At 41.9% G+C, this 24,991-nt stretch overlaps 1 protein-coding gene across 1 annotated transcript in view; it reads left to right on the top strand.

Moving 5' to 3' along the window:
* Positions 1 to 24,991, top strand: part of nbeab (neurobeachin b) — a 387,766-nt gene that overhangs the window by 77,642 nt on the left and 285,133 nt on the right. Inside the window, exons 2-5 of the mRNA XM_053507055.1 lie at positions 15,640 to 15,871; positions 20,183 to 20,283; positions 22,166 to 22,261; positions 24,290 to 24,411. Coding sequence (XP_053363030.1) covers positions 15,640 to 15,871; positions 20,183 to 20,283; positions 22,166 to 22,261; positions 24,290 to 24,411 — 551 coding nt within the window. The remainder of the gene's footprint in view (positions 1 to 15,639; positions 15,872 to 20,182; positions 20,284 to 22,165; positions 22,262 to 24,289; positions 24,412 to 24,991) is intronic.

The raw sequence follows: 24,991 nt of genomic DNA on the forward strand, positions 1-24,991 counted from the left end.
AATATGGCAACGGAGTATGATTGCCAACATATGACTGTTCCCCTGCGTAATGGAAGAATGGGAGAAACTCCCATTAGCTAAGCTTGACCATGGGATGTCTTCAGTGCCAAAATGCTTAACAAGTGTTATTAAGTGAAATGATAATGTTACACATTGGTAGATTGTAAACTGTCTTAAAGGATGGTGTTGCTACCAGATTTGAAATTAGTGCATATTTTCACCAAACAATTAAATTCACATGGGAAAACATCAAATAATCTGTTGTTGAAGAGTTTTCACTATAGTAGTAAGGTGAGGAGACTTTACAGATGACTCATTTTTTGGTTTTATTGCCAATTTCCACACTGTCCCAACTTTTTCAGCACCGAGGCTGTACTTCATCTCTCTGAAAGAAAGATTTTGACCTGGTCTGACGATAGTAATACGTTTTTTGTCTTGAACTGTGCACTTTTAGGGAACTATTGATGCTGTTTTCACATTGAATTCTCCTCAATAATTTCCTTTGCTCATCCATTATTCTTAAGCCTGACCTCAAAAGCTGCAAACAGGCCACAGGAGACACCATATTGTCTTTTTCGAGTATTATCTTTGAAGAACTGAATCAGAAAATCAATTTTGTTCCTAAGGTTACTAGTTTGCTTTCTCCCAGGCTTTGTTTTCAAGCTTGTATTTTTCTGGCTCAGCTAGTTGCTCCATTTTAAGCAAAATAAATAAATAAATATATATGAGTCTCAGAAGACTTGAAGCACGTTTCTAGCCTTTTCCCAGTAGGAACATCTGAACTTCAGCTTTCATCAGCATACACGCTGAGTAGAGAAACCCTCTCTTTGCAAACTGCTCCACATATTTATAGATAATGGAGAAGATACACCACCTGTTCCTTCGCCACATCCCGAGACCTCTGGGGCTTCTTGTTTCCCTCATTCTCATTCACTCGGAAATAGGACATGGACTCTATTTATTTCTCGCCACTTCCACGTCCACTGCAGCCTCTCTGCGAAGAAATGGTTCAATCTCCGCTGCATGTAGCCATGGCAACCATGAATCTCCAAAACCCAGCTATTGAGGGAAGGGTAGTTTGGCATCTTGAGGTTGAAAACCAAGAAGGAATGCGATGTAAAGTAATTTAATAAAGTGCGTGTTTGCTTTCGCAGGCACAACTGAACTTGTCCGTAGTAGGGACATAAATCTATCTCTGTTGGACTATAAGATTTAAAACAAAGATTCAAAAATAATACAGTTGAACATTATACAGTGAAGTATCAATTTAATGCCCTTAAACAAATGTTTGTGGTTTTATTTGAGGTTAAACAAGGTCTTTTGTCTTTTTTATTTCAAGAGAGAATGAAAAAAAGAGACTGTTAAGGAAATATTTGTTTATACAAAAATGTGACATAACATTTAATTACTTAACTACTCCTGTACTGTTATATATTTGTTAAATAAAATTCCATTGAACACTATTATAAATTTTTAAGGGGAGTGGTGGCACAAGCGGCGAAGGCTCTAGGTTGTTGATTTGGATGTCTAAGGATCCGGGTTCGAGCCCTGCTGTTGGTGGGTTGCCACACCGCATACTACCCAGCCTCTGCATGAAGTGCTGGTCCCAAACCCGGATATAATGGGAGGATTGCATCAGGAAGTAACTTGTGCCAAGATGTGTGTGGATCAGATGGTCCTTGACAGGAGCAGCCGAAAGACTTTTAAGTGTTATCTATTCTATACTGTAGGTACTGCACAGACTGCCCACAGTCTTGTTATACAATATTTACCGTGAATATACAGTATGTACTGTATATATAAATTTACCTGCACCTCATAGCATTGGTGGCTCAGTGGTAGATTTCTTGCCCGCCATTCGGAAGATTAAGCCCAGATTCAGTTCCCACCCAATGACCAAACCCCAGCCAATGGATGCAGTGCTGGTCCCAAGAGGGGTGGGTTGTGTCAGGAAGGACATCTGGTGTAAAACCTGTGCCAAGCTGTATGTGGATCGGATGGTCCGCTGTGGTGACCCCTTGATGGGAGCAGCCAAAAGTCCAACAGCCTTTAACCTGCACCTTATAAACTGAACAATGCCAATATTTGAACTCCCGTATAGACACAGTTATATTTGGCCTTCTGGTAGATGCTTAACTGCATTTAGTTACTGTGTATCTGTACTGTGCAATGACAAAAAAAAATCAATCAATCAAACAATCTATCTATCTATCTATCTATCTATCTATCTATCTATCTATCTATCTATCTATCTATCTATCTATCTATCCATCTATCTATCTATCCATCCATCCATCCATCCATCCATCCATCAGCCCATAAACATTTACACCGAGTTACTAGTTAGTTATGAACCAGACATTCGCATTACAACTGTTAAAAATTCCTTTTCCTACCATTTATCATTGGTAGTCTCTTTTTTTCCAGTTCACTGAGTTTGTGTTATCTAATCTTTCTATGTAGTTATTTTCCAGTGAACGAATTGTGATGCTCCTGCACATTACATGGTTCTTTGTCAGGCTGAACAGGGCATGTACAATTCTGTCTGCTGTTAAGTGGAAGGCTGCCTATGTTTGCTGAGTAAGGGTGTCAAAAAAATCAGCCCTGTTTTATTAAAATTCAAGTGAACTGGGCTTTTGGAAACTGTGCCAACCACATTTTGCTTTAAGTTTTATCCCCCTTTCTTGACATTTTGTTGTAATATAGTTAGACAGATATTAATTGCAGAATAGCAATAAATATATACTGTATATAAAAACTGGTTTAACAGTTACAATAAAACACCTTAAATATTACTATACTATTACCTTACTATACTATACTATACTATACTATACTATACTATACTATACTATACTACAGTATACTGCAACATAATATATAATATATATTTTTTTTTATAGCAGTTTTTTGTAAATTAATGTTATTTGTACGATGCTGTGCGTATTTTTTACTTTTGCTATAAACACATAAATAATAAAAAAGATAAAACAATTTTTTAAACCTAAATCAGCTCCCCCCCATTCTTCCTGAATATGCTAAGATAAAATAATAATAATAAATAATAAAAATGTATTTACCAAGCATTTTTCATTTCAGCACTGCTCCACTTTCGTAGCACTAAGGAACTAAAATTACTCTCTATTTCAAGTCTGGCACTCAGATACACTTAAGAATTTATGTGTTTTGGGGGGGAAAAGTACTGTTGCTTAAGTAAAGGCTCTTGAAACCAAAGGTTGAATGATGAGCATATGATGGTAGTTTAATTCAGTTATTTACTCCTTATCAATCTGTGCAGTGCAGACCTGATCAGCACACACTGTCACTCCATTCTTTTAATTATATTTTGAAAATTTCTAGCTTTTTTGCCTGGCCAGCTGAAATTCAAGATCATGATTAAATGCACTATAGACCTCTGGGAAATTGAAGTGAAAGGACTAATGTGCTGTCCAGTTTTGCACCCAATTGACTGGCCTTAAAAAAAAAAAGGTAGTTTACATAATGTAATAGTGTCTTTGTGTCTTTATTTTTTTTTCTTTGAACCTCAGCATGACTATTATTTATGGGCTACTACGTACTATATCAGGTTGTTTCTAATTCTGATAAGATCATTCGTAACCCCTGCAGGGTAATTAATCCACAAAGTAAAATTGTTCAACCTTCATCTAGATAGTGTCTAACCATTGTGTGTAGTGCAGCAGGAGGTGAGATTCCATGTGCATATGCAGTAGTTGCAGAATTAAAGTGTGTCTAGTGCATTGTATTACATACACACAAATAAAAACAACAAAAATGCATTTTGTTATTGTATATTATGTAGTGGGCAATTACTACTACTACTAAAAAAACAAAAAAACTAACAAAAAACAACAAGAACAACAAAAAAGGAATAGTATAGATGCTAAATTTGTCCAGTCCTGCTAGCAAATGTAAGCTAAACTATGATTTTTCAACTGTGTAAAATGTGAAATGCTAATATATCTGCTTAGCAGTAATGCTAACCAGATAGCTATGAAAGGACTTCCAATTGTTTTTTACTGTGTTGACTTGACAGGATTACCTGCTAAACATCTACTATCCTAAGATAAAGTGCAAACACTAATTAGCTAATCTCCGCTGTTGCTAATCGGCTAGCTAGCCTGAGTTATCTGACAGGATCTCTGAGAGGATTTTGTTTCCTATATGCTGCTGACACTAAAACTAAGTAATCTGACAAGATTTTTTACTTTAAGTCAAATATATACGATCTTTGCTAATAACACTAATCAGCTAGCTAAAACTAGGTGACAGGATTTCTTAGAAGTTTTTAAGTTTATAGTCATAATTTTCATGGCTAATGCTAGCCAACTAGCTAGCCTGCATTCATTTGTCAGGATCACGCAGTATTTGTTGACAATCTCTTCAGCTAAATTGAGAGGATTATTATAAGGCTTTTGGGTCAAATTTGTATTATTTACTGCAAACACCTAGCGAGCTAACATGGCAACCTGACAGGATTTTTGAGAGAATGTTCGGACAAATTTATGCTAACTATCTTGCTGACCTGAGCTAACCTGACAGACTCTCTAAGAGGATTTTGGATCAAATATACAATCTATGCTGCTAACACTAAAACAAGGATTTTTTTTTTTAAAGGATTGAGGCCACACGCATGTGCCATATGTTTAGGTTAGCTTTAGATCCCATGACATAAAAACAGGAGTATTAAACAGAAACAAGTGTGTGGAGTTAAACCAAAGAGTGAATAGCTTTAATACAAAATGCAGGCCAGACTCAAGTTTAAGAACCATTATTCTTCCAATTCTGCCTGCAAATGGCCCCAGGACTAATGTGATAACATCTTTTAAGATTGATCAGCACCACACAATGAAATGTAGAGATTGCTTAGAAGTCTCATTTTCATATTTCACCCCCTTGCATTATCAGTATGCTGAAGCCCGTGTAAAGATTTACAGTTGATATATTATTCAACTAAAAATTTTAAAAGATTGGAAACAACAGGTTACTAGACCTTTTTAGGCTATTACTTTAAGTCTATATTGAACTATATAATTTTTTTTACATATACTGTACGAATCCATGAAATGCCTAAAGTAAGGAATTTTAGCATGCTAGTAGTGAAATAAAAGAAATAAATGAAAGAAAAAAATGCAGTTCTTTGGCCTGCAAGATTTTGCACACCTCACTTTATCCCCTCCTCGATCCTGCATCTCCATTCAGCTTTTGTAACACAATAGGCACAAATTACTTATATTATAAGCAAGCATGTAATTAAGCTCATTAGTCCAGAATGCGGGAGCCCTGCTTCTGAACACTGGTGTTAATGAAGATGCCGTAAAGCAAGTGGCCTTCTGATAACCCCTCAATCTGTAAAGAACACATTATAAGTGATTCTAGACCCCATAATTTATCTGAACCTTAATCTTTCCTTTAAATCATTTACATTTCTTTTAATTTGTGTTTTTTTTATAAGTGTGAAAGCTGGCACGCATGGCGGCCAAGCAGTAAACGGTCCACAAACTATTCTCATGGACTCATCTTCTTTATTTCCATGTGTCTGGTTCAAAGCGAGGCAAAGGAATCAGTGCAGATCTTTTCAGATTATCTGCTCTTGTTATGCCATTGCAACCGGATTTGTCACCCACGTTAAAAAAAATAAATAAAAAAGATTTCATCCAGCCCATCATGCACATTATCTTGCATTATCCTTGCAGTACGTAGTCAACTATTTGTATTACCTTTTATTCCCTTCGACAGGTTAAAGCATTTTTTTTGCATGTTTAAGTAGAAAATAACTTTGGAAATAAGTTGGGACATACTGGATAATGAATTTTTAGGTGGATAATGTTTTTAAAATATATTTTTTTAATTGAATGCCTGTTGCATGTGTAAAATGTGCTAATATGATATACAAAATAATTTTCTGATGTCCAATTACAAGAGTCAATTAGGCTTAAGTTGAAACGATCATTAATTATTATGGTTTATAAACCTTACTTTAGTACCACTGTAATAACATGCATCATTGCTGAGTATTGTTTTGGGTGCTGATACGGTACGCCGGCTATGACGTGCACATTGCCATGCATGCACGCACATGCACCATGGTAGAAACGACCTGGATGCCATGGTGCGCTTCAGCTGTGTTTTGGGTTAAACAGTGCTACTTTGACATTGTGGATTTAAAACAAACAAACGAAAACATTACTTCACGTTATCACTCACTCACTCACTCACTCACTCATCGTCTATACGTTTCCCATATGGAGGTAAAGTTCTACACAAATGGTAAAAAAAAAAAACAGGAAGAATAAAGGAGGATTCTTGTCTTACAGGACAGACCCAACGTGTAATTTTGTATTGTACATTTTAGGATTTTTTTAATAGATAATTCTAAAATGTACAGTAGATATATTTTTTCAATTTCCATATTTGCAAAGCATAGGGGATGCAAAGTTTCAACTCAGCTGCATTTGTTTCAAAGGTTTTTACCTTTAGATTTAATAAACAACTTTCATTACAAAGCACATACTGGAAAATGTAAGATGTTTTTTTCTGTACAGTGAAAATCTAATTAACTGACTAAAAGGAGGGTCAAAATATGATTCTGCATCGAGTATGATAAAGCATCTTTCTTCATTTTTTACTTTGATCTGCAGTTCCACTTCACTGAAGTTGTTCTGCGGACTCAATTCTCACCTGCAAAGCAATTATTTTTAATCTTCGGGAGATGATATGTACAAGTTAACTTTTAATTAAAATTTAAAGCAGTGTTTGTTGTAATTATACAGTGATGATTCAAAGTGATTCCAAACCAGGACAGGAGCTGTGAGGTAGGTTCTAAGGGTAGATTATTGGATTAAAATGAGTTTAGAGATAATCATGGATTAGCTGATCTGAGATGCACTGCTGCAGATAAGTTGCTTAACCAATCAGAAATTAAAAAACACTGACCTAATTAATTTATCATTTTACTGAAGAAATAAAGAAAATCATTATTATTTTTTTTCTTATCTTTTTATAGTAGTAAAAATAATAACAGAAACCATGAAAAAGATACAACAGATACAAAAATAAAATAGATCTGAACATAACTGATTAGTATAATTGCCTTTTAATTCAATTGCTAAAATGTAATTTCATTTAAAATATCTTAGCACCAAAGAACTGTGGAATGCAATTACTGCAATTGGGTTAAGGACCGGCCAACACATTATTAAAACCTAAAAGGTTAGTGCTGAATGGTAAAGTTGTATTGTAAACAAGTAGACAGTAGAAATTAGAGCTATGTTTAGTAGTTAATTAAGAGCATTTCCACACACACAACGGAATAAGATTAAACAACTGTCTGACCATAAAAGAGCCACTTGATAGTAAGACTAATCGGATAAAAAGATTTCAATTTGCTAGTAAGCATACAGAATAGACTGTATAGTGAAGCATTGGGAAAAAAAATGTGATGTGGACATATTTATCCTATTCCAGATCATGCATATTGGCCAGTGTACTGTACAAGCCTCTAGATGCAGTGTTATGATCTGGGTTTGGCTCAGCTGGTCAGGTCAAGGCTCAGAAATGTCATGTGGCAATAAAATGAAGTCAGCTGACGACCTGAATGACCAGGTTATCACATCAGGGGAATCTTTCTTCCTTGATGACACGGACTCAAAATCTTTAAGAAGATCTTCTGAGAGCTTGTGGAATAATTTTCACACATGAATTGGCCCACCTCATTGTGTGCTGTAATCCCAGGCTAAACAGAGTGAGAGAACCATTTGAGTGTGTATGGACAGTTTATAAAGAAGTGAGGCTGGGGATTATGTCTTTCTAGCTCTAGTAAGATATCCATTAGCTTTCATGTTTATTGGAGATCATTTATTTACGCTCGCTCTGATGTATCCGTAACACATTATTAGCAGTTACTAGGAGATTTTGTGATGAATGGTTTTAAAAAAAATAACATTGGATTAAGTAGAAGTAAGTAAATAAAGCACTTTTTTGTTAAAGCAAAGTACACATTATATACAGGGACAAATGACAGAATTGTAAAAATGAATACATAAAAAAAAATCTGTATATTCTAAAATCTGAATAAAATTATTGTTCACATTAATTTATTCAGTATTATTTGTTTGTGTGTTTGTTTGTTTTTTTGTAAGTTTTTGCACCCCTTGATTACTCTTGAATAACCGTATACAGTGTTCTGCTCCTGAAGCATACAGCACACCTGTACTCCTTCACCTTTGCTACTTCTCAAAGTGATTTTCCTAAATTTTTTCCCTTTTGTCATGAGAATATTGAGCAAACAAAGTCATGGCTTGTACAGAAGTCTATAAAAATGGCAATGCAGCATTGTACATTTTGTTCTTTTCGCCTTTAAAATGAGAAGCTCTGCGAGACGAGCGGTGACTCAGAAGCTTATGAAGTCATTAGTTGTTTTTTAAAGAACAAATGTATTTTTTTAAGGCATCACTGCAGCCTGTGGTTAAAATGTGTAACTTTTTTGTCAGAATTTTGTGCTGACTGTAGTGCTGGACAGATGCCGAGATTTTCATGTGAATGATTCATTCAGGCACTCAGGAAAGGAAGATTTTTTTACTGTGAGAGGTGTATACATGGGGTTACAATTGAATTGTAAAGTTAGGGCTATTTATTTATTTATTTATTTAGTGGAAACCGACAAAAAATCTATGCATTTGTGAAAACACACCTTAATTTTTTTTATTTATTAAGAAAAAAAATGGTTAACCCACCTAATGTACCATGACTAAGATTTTGTGTTCGTACAGCATCTCTAATAAGTTCTTTACATCTTCGTGCAAATTGTTGACGCACACCATTGACGCAGCATTGTTTTTGGGTTACTCTTAATCTCTTTTTAGTACAGCACCTTTAAAAAACTGCCTGGAAACTAAAAACTATATTCAATTACAGAGTGCAAGGGGTGTACCCCATATAGATTATATTGTGGCGTTTTTATCGCCTGAAAGGATGGTGGAGAGACGAGCGAGCTTATCTTGCTGCCCAATGCAAATGGCTGGGAGTATTTTATTTAAGCACACAATCTCACAACTCAAACACATGAGCCGGCTTAAAAACAAGAACACCCTATCACACATACCCTGGCTGAAGCCACTAAACCAAACACCTTTCCCCAACACGGTGAACACATAAACAGTCCCTCCCGCAGAGCATGATGGTTATTACCCGAACCCCGCCCACGCCACATTGCCCCCACCCGAGCTGTGACCGTCCCCGGTCACCATGGCGAACTCAGTCTAGCAGGCGTGACGGTGGCCGGCGCTGGCGTTGTGAACGCCGGAGTCTTTTTGCGGGGGAAGGCGGGGCACAGCCCTCTTCCTGAGGCGGACCGGCCTCCACAGAGCTCGATGTTTTGCTGACGTGGGGCTGGTAGGGAGCGAGCCGGTCCCGGTGGAGCACGACCAATCGCGACCGCCCCGTCAACCGCACCCGGTAGACCACATCAGAGAGCTGTGCGACGACCGTGCAGGGGCCCACCCAGTGCGACATCAGCTTAGGTGAAAGCCCCCTTTTCCTTCCGGGGGAATACACCCAAACCTGCTCCCCATTAGCAAAGTCACGCCCCCGGCTGTGGGTATCGTACACGCGGCGCTGCTTAACCCCGGCGTCCGCCAAGTGTCTACGCGCCAATTCGTGGACACGAAACAGTTTGTCTTTTAATGAATAAAAATAGTCCAAACCTGGTTTCGTGGGTAAATCCACTTGAGGCGGGGGCCCGAACACCAGATCCACAGGCGTGCGCAACTCGCGACCGAACATTAACGCAGCTGGCGTCAGTTGCGAGGACTCCTGCACCGCTGTGCGATACGCCCAAAGCACGAGAGGCAAATGCTCGTCCCAATCTTTTTGCCGGTTGCTGGTAAGCACGGCGAGTTGGGTGGTGAGTGTTCGGTTAAACCGCTCCACGAGGCCGTCACTTTGTGGATGCAGGGGCGTGGTGCGGGTCTTTTTCACCCCGAGGCGCTCGCACACCGCCGCAAACACCTCCGCCTCGAAGTTACGCCCCTGATCACTGTGCAACTGCTCCGGGGAGCCGAATCGGCTGAACACCTCATCCACCAGCACTCGAGCCGTGGTGGAAGCGCTCTGATCCGGAACAGCGAACGCCTCCGGCCACTTGGTGAAGTAATCCATGGCCACCAGCACATAACGATTCCCGCGATCAGAAATGGGAAACGGCCCCAGAATGTCCACGCCCATACGTTCCATGGGCGCCCCCACCCGAAAGTCTTGCAAGGGTGCTCGCGAGCGCTGGGTAGGGCCCTTCTTTGCCGTGCAGACATCGCATCTGTGGACAAAAAGTTCGCTGTCAGTATGACAACCCGGCCAGTAGAACCGAGCACGCAACCGCCGCAGTGTCTTAGTTACCCCAAAGTGTCCCGAACCCGCGTGCCCATGAACCATCCCCAGCACACATGCCCGCAAAGTCCGCGGCACCAGCAGCTGAAAAGATTCACCAGCGCCACACGGCCGTTCCCACTGGCGGTAGAGTAAGCCCCCCCGCAACGCTAGTCGGTGAAACTGCGAGTGGAGAGCTTTTTCTTCGGGTCCCAGGTGGGCGATTGCGGCATAATCCGGTCTCTGGCCCGCGTTAACCCAACTTAATACCCGCTGCAATGCCGGGTCCTTCTCCTGCTCGACCATTAGCTGATCGCAGTCCATCTGTGGCACAGGCGAAACGACCACCGGCGATGGTGTAGGTGCCGCAGTGACTCGGCTGCACGCCGGCTCGGACGGCCGATTACCGACGGGGGCTTCGGAAGACTGCGCAGGGAGAATGTTCTGATTCACGGGGGTCGGGGTGTGTTCGATGTCGTGACCACCCACACGCTCTTCAACCCGCTCGCAGTGTCGACAACGCTCCTTGCTGCACGGCCGGCGGGATAACGCATCGGCGTTAGCGTGCAATTTTCCCGCTCGGTGCTGAACGGTAAAATGATAGTCCTGCAACCGTTCGAGCCAACGCGCTAACTGCCCCTCGGGCTCTTTAAAACTGAGCAGCCACACCAGCGAAGCGTGGTCGGTCCGCAGCAAGAAGGATTGCCCGTATAAATACGGCCTAAAATGCTTAAGGGCCGCGACGACCGCAAGCAGCTCGCGCCGCGTGACGCAGTAATTCTTTTCCGGCCCAGACAACGCGCGGCTGAAGTACGCGACAACACGCTCTTTGCCCCCGGCAACCTGAGACAGGACGGCCCCCAGCCCTACATCGCTCGCGTCCGTGTCGAGAATAAACGTACGAGCTATATCAGGATATTCGAGAACGGGCGACGTAACCAGAGCTTCCCGTAACCGTGTGAACGCACGCGCGTGCTCCCTGTCCCAGCGAAACGGCTGGTTCTTTCTCGTGAGCGCGTGCAGCGGGCTGGCGATCGTAGCAAAATCCCTCACGAACCGGCGATAGTACGACGCTAACCCGAGAAAGGTGCGCAGCTGCGACACATTTGACGGCTCAGGCCAATGCTGTACCGCGGCAATTTTGGCTGGATCGGTGGCAATCCCTTGAGCGCTAATGACGTGTCCCAAAAAGACAGTTTCTTGCCGCAACAACTGGCACTTTTTGGGATTGAGCCGCAAATTCGCCCGCCGGATAGCTAGAAACACCTCCCGTAGGTTAGCTAGCGCGACCGCAAAATCCTTGCCGTGTACCAATAAATCGTCTAAGTAGACGACACAACGGTTGCGAGGGATCTCTGCCAATACTCTCTCCATTAACCGTTCGAACGTAGCGGGAGCGTTGCAGAGGCCGAACGGCATGCGCCGAAATTGCCATAGACCTTGTCCGATCGAAAACGCGGTTTTGGGTCGTGCTTCCGGGGCGAGCTCTACTTGCCAATACCCGCTACGCAGATCCAACGAGCTAAACCACGCCGAGCCCGCAACGTGTTCCAGCGCATCATCTATTCGCGGCAACGGATAAGAATCCTTGCGCGTCACCTCGTTTAACCGCCGGTAGTCCACACAAAACCGCCACGATTCGTCCTTTTTACGCACCAGTACAACGGGTGAAGACCACGGTCCGGATGCTGGCTCTATAACGCCCGAGTCGGCCATCTCACGCAGCTGCTGCTCGGCTATAGCTCGTTTAGCTAACGGGAGGCGTCTCGGATGTAACCGAACAGGAGCGGCGTTACCCGTATTGATATGGTGCTGCACCAAATCGGTATGCGTGCACTCGCGCTCATCCACTGCGAAAATATCGGCGAACTCGTGCAAAAGGGACTTCACGGCGTCGGTCTGCGTCTGATTTAGCCCTACACTGCTACGCCGCATCAGCTCGGCCATTATTCTCGCTCGGACAGCTACCGGATGTTTACATGGCGCGTCCACCGGAAGTTCCGCCCCGCTGGTGCGTGCTACTAACTCGTCCGGCCGCGCTTTGGGCACTAGCAACCTAGCTAAACCGAAACTACCACGCAGAGTCCCGTCTGCGAGATTCAGTACCGCACCCCACCTTTCCAAAATGTCTAACCCCAAGATACAATCATCCTCGATATCTGCCACAAAGAATGGGTGAAAAAGAATGATTGCACCTACTTGTATTCGCACTGTGCGACAGGCCCGTATCCTCAAATAACTTCCCGACACGGTGCGAATGTTCACGGCCGGGTCCGGCAGCACACGACCGCGCTCTCCGCGCTTCAACAATCCCCCGCGCAGCAGCGAAACTGTAGAGCCGGTGTCCACGAGCGCCCGCAGCGAAACGTTGTCCAGGCCGCAGTCCACGTAGACCCCCGCGCGATTTCCGACCCGTCCCGACCGGAAGTTAAATCCGGCAGTTGGGGGAACAAAGATGGCTGTGGGAGGCGGTTTCCCCTCGGCGCCCCCCGAAGCTAGTTTAACGGCTGCTGGGGTACGCTGTCCTTCGGCCGGAGCACGTTGCAGCGGTATCCTTGGCCTCGGCGTTGTCGCGGAAACTCGCCGGCCGGGTCGAGGCCTAGCCGCGACGGGTAGCCCTGTCCCCGGCTAGGTTCACCTCCCCAGCGGCCGCGAGCCACCGAAGATCGCTCGGCTCTCTCGCCGTGGTGTTCTCCCAAGATGGGCTCGGCGCGCTCAGCCTCGCGCAGCGCCTCGGACAGCGACGCCGGTGCCGCTAACCGGAGGTGCTCGCGAAGGCGGTACGGCCGGATTCCCCGAAGAAACGCGCGACGAGCTAGCTCTTCCTGCTGGCCGTGTCCGAAATCCGGGTAGCCCTGGCGCGCGAGAGATCGCAGGTCCATGGCGAACGCCCCTAGTGGCTCAGAGGCGCTCCGCACGCGGGTTGCCAGCTCCTCGCCCGCGGCCTTGTTACGGTCTCCTGCGCCGAAACGGAAACAGAGCGACTGCTGCAGCTTTAACCAGTCGTCCCGCTCATCAGCCCGGAGATCTTGCAACGCCCGCAGCGCGTCACCCTCCAACGAGAGGGCCACCCGGACGGCTGTTTCTGCCGGGGACCAGCCCGCGAATTTGGCGGCTAGCTCTACCTGCGCGATGAACGCGTGGGGATCGCCGGCGCCGTTGTAGGCCGGCAGGCGCAGCTGTAGGTCGCTTCGCTGGCGGACGGGGCACGGAGCTGTAGCTTGCTCCGGTGTCGGCGCCACGTCACTGGAGGACTCCTCCCCGAGGTCCAATACCGGAACCTGGAACGCGCCGCTCCGCTCCGGTCGCCGCTCTTTGCCTGCACTAGCCCCATCAGGGAGGGTTTTCTTCCTCCGCAGCTGCTCCGCTACTCGGCGGCCCATTTGGATCCTCCGGATTTCCTCCGGGGTGCGCTCCAACTCGCGACTCTCCATAATCCCACTTCTGACACCAAATGTGGCGTTTTTATCGCCTGAAAGGATGGTGGAGAGACGAGCGAGCTTATCTTGCTGCCCAATGCAAATGGCTGGGAGTATTTTATTTAAGCACACAATCTCACAACTCAAACACATCAACCGGCTTAAAAACAAGAACACCCTATCACACATACCCTGGCTGAAGCCACTAAACCAAACACCTTTCCCCAACACGGTGAACACATAAACAGTCCCTCCCGCAGAGCATGATGGTTATTACCCGAACCCCGCCCACGCCACAATATATATATATATAGAATTTATACAAAAAATATGTAGTTTGTTACAGCTTGAATGTTAAAAACAGTTTGAAGAAAGGTTAGGCAGAATTTGATTATCCGCAATACTAACGCATTTAAAACACAAATTATACTCAAGGATGGCTGATCTTCCCAACTAACGAACAAGGTTGTTGCGATATCGCTAAGTAATAACTATACAGGTTGTGATAACCTAAGTGTGCGATCTGGGTACTTATTATTTAGTATGGCGAAAACCCAAAACAAACTATTAAACATACAGAACAAATTGCCAGGATTTGGATGCATAAGCATTTAAATATTTATATTTTATATATAATATTTAAGGCCAAAACATGGTTGTCTCTAACAGGTGGTTATGTCTAAACAAGAATAAATAAGTGATTATATTTATATCAAGGTTTTGATGGGAAAAACACATTATATATATATATATATATGGATATGTAATAATACTTACAGGTTTCCAGTTCTTCTCTTTCATTTTTCTTTAAGGGTGCCAATAATTCTGGATGCCACTCTAAGTGCTAGATGACTCTTACACTGAGATGTGTATGAAACGTTGAAGAAAATGCATTCCATGCCTTCAGTGGTTAATCCACATGTTGTCTCAGCAGATGGTTCTTATGCCTACATTGCAGATTCGCTTTTAAGTATCTGTCACAATGATAAATCATTATGTACTTTTTTAGCGAGAAAAGTGTCTATATGGTTATTCTGTGTGTATATATGATTAAACATGGTTTCCATTTCATTATGTCCGAGCAGCCAGGAGGAGCTTATAGGCTTTAATAAGTGCATGCATTAGGAAATGTTTCAGTGGCTGAACAAACTGATAAGATTGCCCTTTTACCTTTTTGTCAGGAAATCTCTCAGGCTGCTGTTTTGCAGACACACTTGTGCAAATTTCACCCACAGACCAGGCCTGAAATGACAGCCGATTTGTCATTACACTCCTCAGCTGTTCTGTGGCTAGAAGTGAGTACGGAGAAAAGGCTTCTGTCAGTCAAATCATATAGCTGAACTGCTGATGAAGCAAAGAATGAGCTTTATCTTCGGGAGCTGAGTGGTGGTGAGAAGAGACGGTGCTTTCTTGCAGTCTTTTGCTGGAATAATAACAGCAGCGGTTTCCCACGACATCCTCCGCTCGCGACAGAGCTGCCAATTCCGGCAAGACTACTGTCTGTTTATCATGCTAATGTCACTGCGAGCATTCACAACCTATTTTCCACTTGCCTGCCTTGCTGCATGTGGGCGAAGGAAGCTCCAGGCAACTTTGTGTCTCAGGCAAGGACTAAGGTGGTCAATTTCATGCTTGGTGAACTATGAGAATACAATTCTGCCTTATTATTTACAAGACCTGCTAATCATTATTGTTAGGGATGACCAGAAGGGCAGTTGAAATTTTTTTATCCAGGCATGATATGGTGTGATATAACAGCAGAAAGACCCGAACAAAAACTGACAGCTCCTGATCTTTTCTCAGTTTTAGTGCATTGATCGCGTGCTCTTTTGTTCCCTAGTTGGTAGGTGGTGAATTCGACCTGGAAATGAACTTCATCATCCAGGATGCAGAGAGCATCGTGTGTATGGTGGAGCTTCTCGAGCACTGCCAGGTGACGTGCCAAGCCGAGATCTGGAGCATGTTCACGGCTATCCTGCGCAAGAGCATGCGTAACCTACAAACCTGCACCGAGGTGGGCCTGATCCAGCTTGTGCTGCTGAAAATGAGTTCAGTCGATGACATGATCGCAGGTACGTCTCGCAACACTTACCCGTTTCTGTGTTTTTTGTTCCAAAAGGAAATGCGTTCAGAAAATTGTATAAATGATAATAATACAAGAGATGATTATCATATCGGGAGTATCCATGGGTGCTGTAAAGGGGTGATGGGAGGGTGTGTGTTGTTGGGGGGGGGTGAGTAAGGAGAGACTGGGGGCCTCTAAAAATGCTATAGCAGTTGAAAAGTGTTGGCATAGTCAGAGGTCAGGGGCCTAGTATATTAGGCTTTTAAGGGACCCAGAATTTCTAGCAACGGGCAAGATGGGCACGTTATAGCTATAAAGGGATGGATGTACTGTAGCAGGGAAAGGCTGTGGTTTTCAGGTCATGCTTGCCTGGTAGTAAGGTGCCCAGTATGTACCATGAAAATACTTCTCAAACTATTACACTCCATCATCCTGAACTGTTTTTTTCCCCATGGATTCATGTTTCACTCACCCATGCACCATCTATACAGGGTCGCAGGGGGCCTACTGTAGCTGGAGACTATCCCAGGAGACTTGGGGCACGATTCATGATACACCCCTGAACAGGGTGCTAATCCATCACACGGCACAAACATACACACACTACAGGCAATTTGGGAACTCCAAGTAGCCTAATCTGCATTACTTTGGACTGTGAGAGGGGAACCGGGGTACCCTGAGGGAACCCAACAAGCACAGGGAGAACATGCCAACTCCATGCACAAAGAGACAGGAATCGAGCCTGGCCGGGAATCGAACCCGAACCCTGGAGGTGCAAGGCGACATTGATAATAACTGAGCCACCGTGCCACCTTGGATTCATGTTTTTGACACCAAATTCTGACCCTATCATATCCCAGCAACAATCTAGATTCCTCAGATTGGGACAGGGTCTTTACTATCGACTATCCAGTTTGGATGTAGTGTCCGATCCCAATTCTTGTCTAACAATAGAGGAAACTGATGTAGTTTTCTGTTTTTACAGCCAACTAACTCACGGTTTGATGTCTGGTGCACTCTGAGATGCTTTTCTATCAACCGAAGTTGAAAAGAGCGAATATTTACATCCCGTAGCCTCCCTGTCATCTTGAACCAGACTGACCGTTCTGCTTGGACCTCCTTAATCGACACGGCATTCCCACCACTAGAATTAGTGCTTGCTTTTTTTTCCTGCTTCTCATGGTATCTTTTTAGAAGTCTAGTGTGTGAAAATACCAAGATCAGCAGTATGGGAAAGGCTTAGACCAGCACGTCTGGTAAAGACATCAAAGTCAGTGAGGTTCCTTTTTTTATTTACTCTGATTGGCTGATTGGGTTATTACATAAGAAAACAAAATATTCAATTATTGGTCACATTATCTTACAGCACTGTGAAATATTTTTTTTCACTGATCCCAGTTGAATATAGAACATAGACACATCACCACCTTGACTGCGGTTCTCCAGTTGTTGCTGCCATAGCAAATTAATTTATTATTTATTATTTATTTTTAAATAGAAGCAATATGGATTAAAGTGACCTTCTTTTTATTAACTGTAATAATAAGCTATGTTGCAGCAATGGTTGATTTCCCCGTAGTGTTTTCTCTAATCCTAGCTTTAGGCCCACGTGGCGCAACAGTGTTGTTTTGAACTTGACCGAATATGAGGTCAGAGATAACCAAAGAAAAGCTTCTCTGAACAGCAGGCAAGGGATATAGGCAAAGCTATAAGCAAAGCCACAGAGATGTGTTTGCATTAAAGCCACGTGTGTCTGTGTGTGTGTGTTTTTGAGAGAGAGAAAAAAACGAGAAAGAAAGAAAAGGAAAAAGAGAGAGATGTGGATTAGGGTGATATCTTTTCCACACTGAAATTCAGTAGGGATGTACGCTTAGGGACAGAAGGGGAGAGGGAGAGATTAGGCGAGAGGTCTCATTAGTCAGGGACCGTTTCGTAATGAGATTGACTGGCAGTTTAGAGGGATATTACATTTACCCGGCTGTTTATGAATAACAAATACTGATTACCTCTTTTTTCCCCCCTCTTCTTCATCTGTAACTGATGAGAATATTTCCATGTCATGGCATTTTCCCATCTTTTTTTCTCATGCAGCAAGTCTGGGTTTGATAGGATATAATAAGGGTGTTCAAGTCAAACAGGGACTTTTGATTATACACAATAATGATTTAACACTACCTTAATTTCTCTATATAATCCCCTGCTACACTAATTCACTTATCCCAGAGTTTCACTAGTGCTCGGACACCATCAAGGTAGAACGTTTTCTCAGTACGCCGGAGCCAGGATCGGACTGCCTGCTTCACGTCTAAAACGCTGGCCTCCCAGGAAGGCGTTCTACGCTTGTTGAATGTTCATGGGAAAGACTGCAGAATGTGTGCCACTCATTAATCAATCTAAAAGAGTAAACATTTGTTGGGCATACCGTCACCATCTTATTTAATAGGAACATCTGCTTATTCATGGTGCTAATCAATCTAGTGGACTAGGCATGCAGCAGCCGTGTAGCACAGACGAGACCAGTCAAGAGCTTAAGTTAATGTTTAGACATTAGGGGGAAAAAAAGGTATCACATGGTTATTGTTGCCAGATGGGCTGGTTTGAATTTGTCAGACATAAGACGGCTGCTAATTATAATTTTTTTTTTTTTTTAAGTTAGATAATTAGTCTAACCATTATTATCTTGATTTGGCCTGTCTGTTATTTTCTGCTTAGTCAGGTAATCATTTTGCTAATGTGGTAATAATTAGGCGTAAATTTTATAATTAATGTTTTGAACTTTTATTCAAACCTTTTTATTAAATAAATACAAATAAAAATTCCACACGTGAAAAGATTATTGAAAAAAAACGGTAAGTGATTCCAGTGGTCATAAAAGGCATGCATGCATTCACTGACAGAATTTATACTGTATAGGAGAAAAAAACATAAAAACGCTGAAATTTAATCCTGAAATATTCCTGCCGGAAAAGCTTCTGCATTTATTATTTATTTTAACTTTAAACCGATGAATAAAGGAAACATTTTCTTTTGCCTTTACCTTATGATACTATTCTTGATGATTTATTCAGTGCATGCCTAATTAGAAAAGGTGTTGTTTACTACATATATATTCCACTATTAGATATTGTAGATAGTGTTAAGTGTGCTGAGTATGATTTACTTCACTGCCAAGTGCTGATAGCAAACTGGAAATGCATATGTGTAATGTATCTTCAAAAGGATGCAGAGCGACTTACTGTACAGCATGCTATTACTAAAAATGTACGTCGTTTTGTTTACACATGCATAATCAAACGCTTACAACTTGTAAACACACTAGAAAACAGCATCTACAAACTAGCATTTAATATATTCCTTTAAAGAGTCCCATGTTGAATTCCTGTCTAAAACATAACAGATAATAGTGCTCCCAGGCACGGACACCAAACAACACTCAGTACCATCGCTGTGATCCATATCCACGCTGCTGTTGTGTCATTCTGAGGTCATTTGAGATGTTTGTGCATAGCGGTTGTGTTCCTGTTGGGAGCCATTTCTGTTCAACACAGCATGCGGGACACCAAGTCCAACGATTGCGTTTAGACTTTTTTGGGGATAAAGTCTCATTTCCCACCATGTGGCACCAAAATTGGGGACAAACATAAGCATTGTGATGCATTCATGCACAGAAACCAGAAACCCTCAATGAGCAGCAGTTAGTTCTGGAGTATTGGGTTTAAGCTTACAGAGAGGCAAGGATAACCACTCAAATAACCACTCTTTACAAACACGATAAGCAGAAACGCACTACAGAATGCATACCATGCTGAAGTGTAAGGTGGATGACCACCTCTATGTGCTTTATCCTGTATTCAGGGTTGCAGAGACCTGGAGCCTATCCCAGGAGGCTTAGGGCACGAGGCGGGGTACACAGGGCACACACACATACTTACACACTCATTCACACACTTTGGGAATGCTAATTAGCCAAACCTGCATATCCTTGGACTGTGGGAGGAAACCGGAGTACCCGGAGGAAACCCACCAAGCACGGGGGAGAACGTGCAAACAGGCACGCAAAGATGGGAATTATGAATTTAATGAGCTACTAATCCTTATAGATCATGTACTTTTCTTTAGCTTTCTTTTTTTAGAAATTAATCAGTTGGCAAGTTGTTGTGTCCTTGTTTCCTTTCCTGGCAGCCTTTCCTCATTTTCTCAGTGGGAGGAAAGAAAAAGAAACAAGCAGATGCAGTTGAAGAAATGTGAAGTAATGTGCTATCTTTCTCTCTCTCTCTCTCTCTCTCTGTCTGTCTCTGTCTCTCTCCCGTGTGATCAGATCTGTTGGTGGACATGCTGGGAGTTCTGGCCAGCTACAGTATCACTGTGAAGGAGCTGAAGCTGCTCTTCAGTATGCTCAGAGGAGAGGGTGGATTGTGGGTAAGACCTCGTTCTCCCCAGTCAGTTAGTGACAGTCTTGTGGGTCAGAAGAGCAACCAGCTACAGAACGAGCTAATATTGACTTCCTGTTGGTGTCAGAGAGATAGCTATTGACAGAGCTATCGACGCAGGTAATCGCCATAGTGAAGCAGTCGACAGCACAGCTATCACTTGCCAAACAGTGCGGAGTGCTTCATTAGTTGAAGTGCCTCATCCGTGGGACCTGACATGTTATGAGTGGATGGGAAAAAAAAAAGAAAAAAAAAAAAAAAGCATAAATTCCATATAGTTCAGGTTAACAATTGTTAGAAATATGGTAACAAAAGTTTCCTAAAGTTTACACATTATACCTTTTAAATTTCTTTATAGTAAATGAAGTAGAGGTCTCCATAGTGACTTTGTTAATGTTTTAGCTAAAATACAAATTTCAAAGATTTTCTTAGTTTTTCTTAAATGCCCAAATCCCCCCTCCCCCCTCCCCCCTCCCCCCTTTGCGTTTCCCTGGGTTGTAATGGGGACCTGGAGCCTATTGCAGGAGACTTAGGGAACGAGGCGGGGTACACCCTGGACAGGGTGCTAATCCATTGCAGGGCACACGCACATACACTCACTCACACACTTATTTATACGCTATGGGCAATTTGGGAACACCAATTAGCGTTCTGCATGTCTTTGGACATTTGGTCTTTTGGAAACCAGAATACCCGGAGGAAACCCACCAAGCATGGGGAGAACCACACACTTTTTTAAAAGTGCATTTTTCTAGCCAATCAGAATGCAGAGATCAGAAAATACAGAATTTAGAAACTGGAAAAATACCTCCTTTGATATCTCAATGGTGTTTTTTTTTTTATACATAAAACCCAATAAATAACTAAAAGAAGCCTAGGTTAACCAGTAACTAGCCCGGATATTTTCCCTGCTTTTGCAAGCGATACAATCCCCCGTTAGCAGCATTTGACTCAGAGTGCTTAAATCCAACAAGTGATTCAAGTGTTCTGGTATTAGTGGTTTAACATACAGTACACACAACTTGGAAAATTTCAACAGCCACCATTTCGTTCTTCTGACAAATTTTGAGTTTTTGGTTCAGCCAACAACAGGACATACAGTACTTTGGTTTTTGGCAAGCTGTAGGTATCTAATGCTTTAACTTAACTCAGTTGTAGAAAAACTAAATCCTGTATGGAGCTGAGCCCCAATCTGAAAAAGGGTCTTTAATAGCGAATTTATAATGAAAAGATAAGCAAATTTAAAAGGGACAATTGTGTAAACTAAAAGAGGAAAAAAACGTTTTCCATCATTTGAATTGGCCAGGGTTTAAACAAGCCAATTAGATTTCCTCCCTAATGTGACCTAATAGAAGAAGATCCACCTCTTCTGCCTTGTTGCTTAGCTCCACACAGCTCTGTTTATTCTCTGGATAGGCATGGCCAGGAAGTAGCTCATTTATGTAGGCACTGAAATGGAACAGAAAGGTGAAGGGGAAAAAATGCATTATCTAAGGATTATTTCAGCTTAAGCATAAACGCACACACTTTTGGGGAGACCCATGGTAACTCGTTAAAGGAATAGTGAAATATGTGACTTTGTGACTGTCCAAATTGGTCAAAAAGTTGTTTTTCATAATAATTCCCTTTTACATCATTTGCATTAAATTATGTATTATTATTTATATTACTTCCAAACAAGATAGATACATATTGCCTCCCCAGTGACAAGCAGCAAGTATAGTATCATGTAGCACCTTTATTCCCACAAGTGAATCATGTCAGCATTTTTTTCTGCCTTGGTAGTAATGTATATATTAACAGTAATGTGTATATGTACCGTAGTAATCCCACACTTGCTGAACCTTCTCTGCTGTTTGAATTGTGTGCAGCCGAGACACGCAGTGAAACTGCTTACTGTCCTGAATCAGATGCCACAGAGACATGGACCGGATGCTTTCTTCAACTTCCCGGGTCGTAGTGCTGCTGTGAGTCGAATATAATCATCAGTTACCTTTTGCAGCTCAAGGCAAAAGTGCCTGATATACTTTACTTATTATAAGCGAGATTATAAAAGAGTCTAAAAGATTTAATAATGTAACTCCCAGGTATTACTGTAAGCAGTATTTTTCACTTTCAAGCGTTGTTTAAAGAGTAGACAATGGTTTTGCTTTTCAGTATGTAACATTTTCTTTAAGCTGTTAATGAACAGTAGTACTTTCATGCACTGTACTGTATTTTCTTTTTACCACTCTAATTGCTTTTCTTAATAATAATACAAGCATTATTAGCTTTACTCTATTAGCATTACTAGTTGTTTTAGTGTGGATTTTCATGCATGGTTTAATTTTCGAATGTTAGTTTTATGCAATCACTTATCGTTTGTTGTTTAATGGAAATTATCACCAACTGGATAGCTATTATTAGCCATCTTGAAGTTGATTCTTTTCCAGTAATAGTCTTTCCTAAGGTTAAGAGCTTACAAAAACTTTCACAACAAAACAGTGCTTTTTAAATGTATTATTTATACATATTTTATACATGTCTATCATGTCCCTGTGCAATTACTATAGAAACAATCTAATAAACGTATTAAAATGAGCACATTATATCCAAACTGTTATTATCCTCTAAGTAAAATTCATCATAATTTGTCCACTTTCTTTGGATGTTATTGTGCTATTATTTATGTCAGGTATATAAATTTTATTTTCATACACTACTGTATAATTCTGGTTTGACGCAGTTCAGGAAATAAAGCACGCATAAAAGCAGTGTGGGGGATTTAACTTTGTGAGAACTCTGGAAGGCTCAATTGTAAAATTGTTATAGTCTTGAGATTGTTTTGTCAGGAAGAACAGTAAAACAGTAAAAAGAAGTATTAAAATAGTCAATGCAGAAGGTTATAAAGGTACAGTATGGTGTAGGGGCTGAGCGTAGGCTAAGGCTTTCCAATATTACAGAAGTGAATCGTAAGTTGGTAAAAGAGTTTATATGGGATTTTAAGATAAGTGATGAGTAAAAAGAAGATGATGCCAAGGTTAGGTAAAGGTTGGAAAGTTTTACCAAATAATTCCATGAAAGTTAAAGGTTTAAATATTAAAACCTTAGAACTGACAAAATAACATTTGTTTCATACCTGATTTATTTCGATTGAGTGTACAGTGCTTGGAATTAATTTAAACAGTGTGATTACAAAGATGCTAGAAACAACACTTTAGTGTATATGGTGCTGATACAGAGTGTTGTATTTGTGTGACTTATGTTGTAAAACTGTAACTAAATTAAAACAGTGAAAACAGACTGCAAACATTAGTGGGCCATTTGCAGAGCCTTGAGGAACACCTCAAGTAGCAAAAAGATTTGGTTCATCAACAAAAGAAGGTTTGTTGATGGTAATTAAATGCTATGAAATGACTATACCAGTATGTTAGCAGTTGAGAAGGGTTTAGTAAGAAGCTTTAAACATCAAAGCAAATCACAGGTTTTATTTAATGCAGCAAATTATCCTAGCCATAACATTAAACCAGAGGTTCTCAATTATGTTTCTGGAACACCACCTGCCCTGCACATTTTAGTCTTTTTCCTGCCCTGTTACACCACTACAATTCAGAAAAGTCTTTTAATTAGCTAATTAGTCAAATCAGGTGTCGTGTGAGCTGAGAAAACACTAAAATGGCCAGGACAGGTGGTCCTCCAGGAATGGAGTTGAGACAGTGGATCATTTGTATGGCAGAAGCTTCCTTAATATTTACGGTTACTGTTTTTTTTTTTTTTCTAAATGCTGTATTACTGCAGAGATTAATTGTTAGGGAAGGAGTATCCAGTATCTGTGCTTTTTTTTTATACAATCAGTAAGTGTTCATTCCATTATTGTGTGTAGGTATGTAAAATGCTGTACTTTTGGTACAGAATTTACAATTTACATATTTAATGAAATCCCGAAATATGTCCTATATTGTCTAAAACTATTTCATGTAAAATTATCGTATTTAATTATCTCCAATGTTCTCCAGGCGATTGCTTTACCTCCCATCGCCAAGTGGCCTTACCAGAACGGCTTCAGTCTTAACACATGGTTCCGCATGGATCCCCTCAACAACATCAACGTGGACAAGGACAAGCCCTACCTTTACTGGTGAGCTGTTTACTTTTAAACATGTCAGGAGGTAGCTAAGTGGTTAAGGCAACGGACTATGGTTCCGAAGGTCCCAGATTCAAACCCGCGACGACCAAGTTGCCACTGTGGGGCCCTTGAGCAAGGTCCTTAAGCGTTAACTGCACAGATGTATAATGAGATAAAAACATAAGTTGCTCTGGATTAGAGCGTCTGCCAAATGCCATAAATGTCGGAAACTTAAGCACTTCTGTAAGTCGCTTTGGATAAAAGCGTCTGCCTAATGCGCAAATGTAAATGTACGTGTATGATAATTTAAAAAAAGCAGCTGTCACATTAAAGTGCAAAATGGTTTTATGTCACTGTCTTGCAGAATGAGCTTTGTAATGGATGTAGATGATGCAAACGATTAGTTAACATTAATGATATGTAGGTCAGAGTTAACCGAATACGAGTGCGGATCCGTGGTGGGTGGAAGGTTCTGGAATCAAAGGTGGAGCTCCGTAGGGAGAGTGTATATTAATTGAGCAGTAAATGAATGGTCTGTGTAGAGACTTGTGGGTAATTAACGCCTACATAAATAGCTTGGGAGGTTTGTGGG

The sequence above is a fragment of the Clarias gariepinus genome, chromosome 11 (assembly GCF_024256425.1).
Source record: "Clarias gariepinus isolate MV-2021 ecotype Netherlands chromosome 11, CGAR_prim_01v2, whole genome shotgun sequence".
Lineage (NCBI taxonomy): Eukaryota > Metazoa > Chordata > Actinopteri > Siluriformes > Clariidae > Clarias > Clarias gariepinus.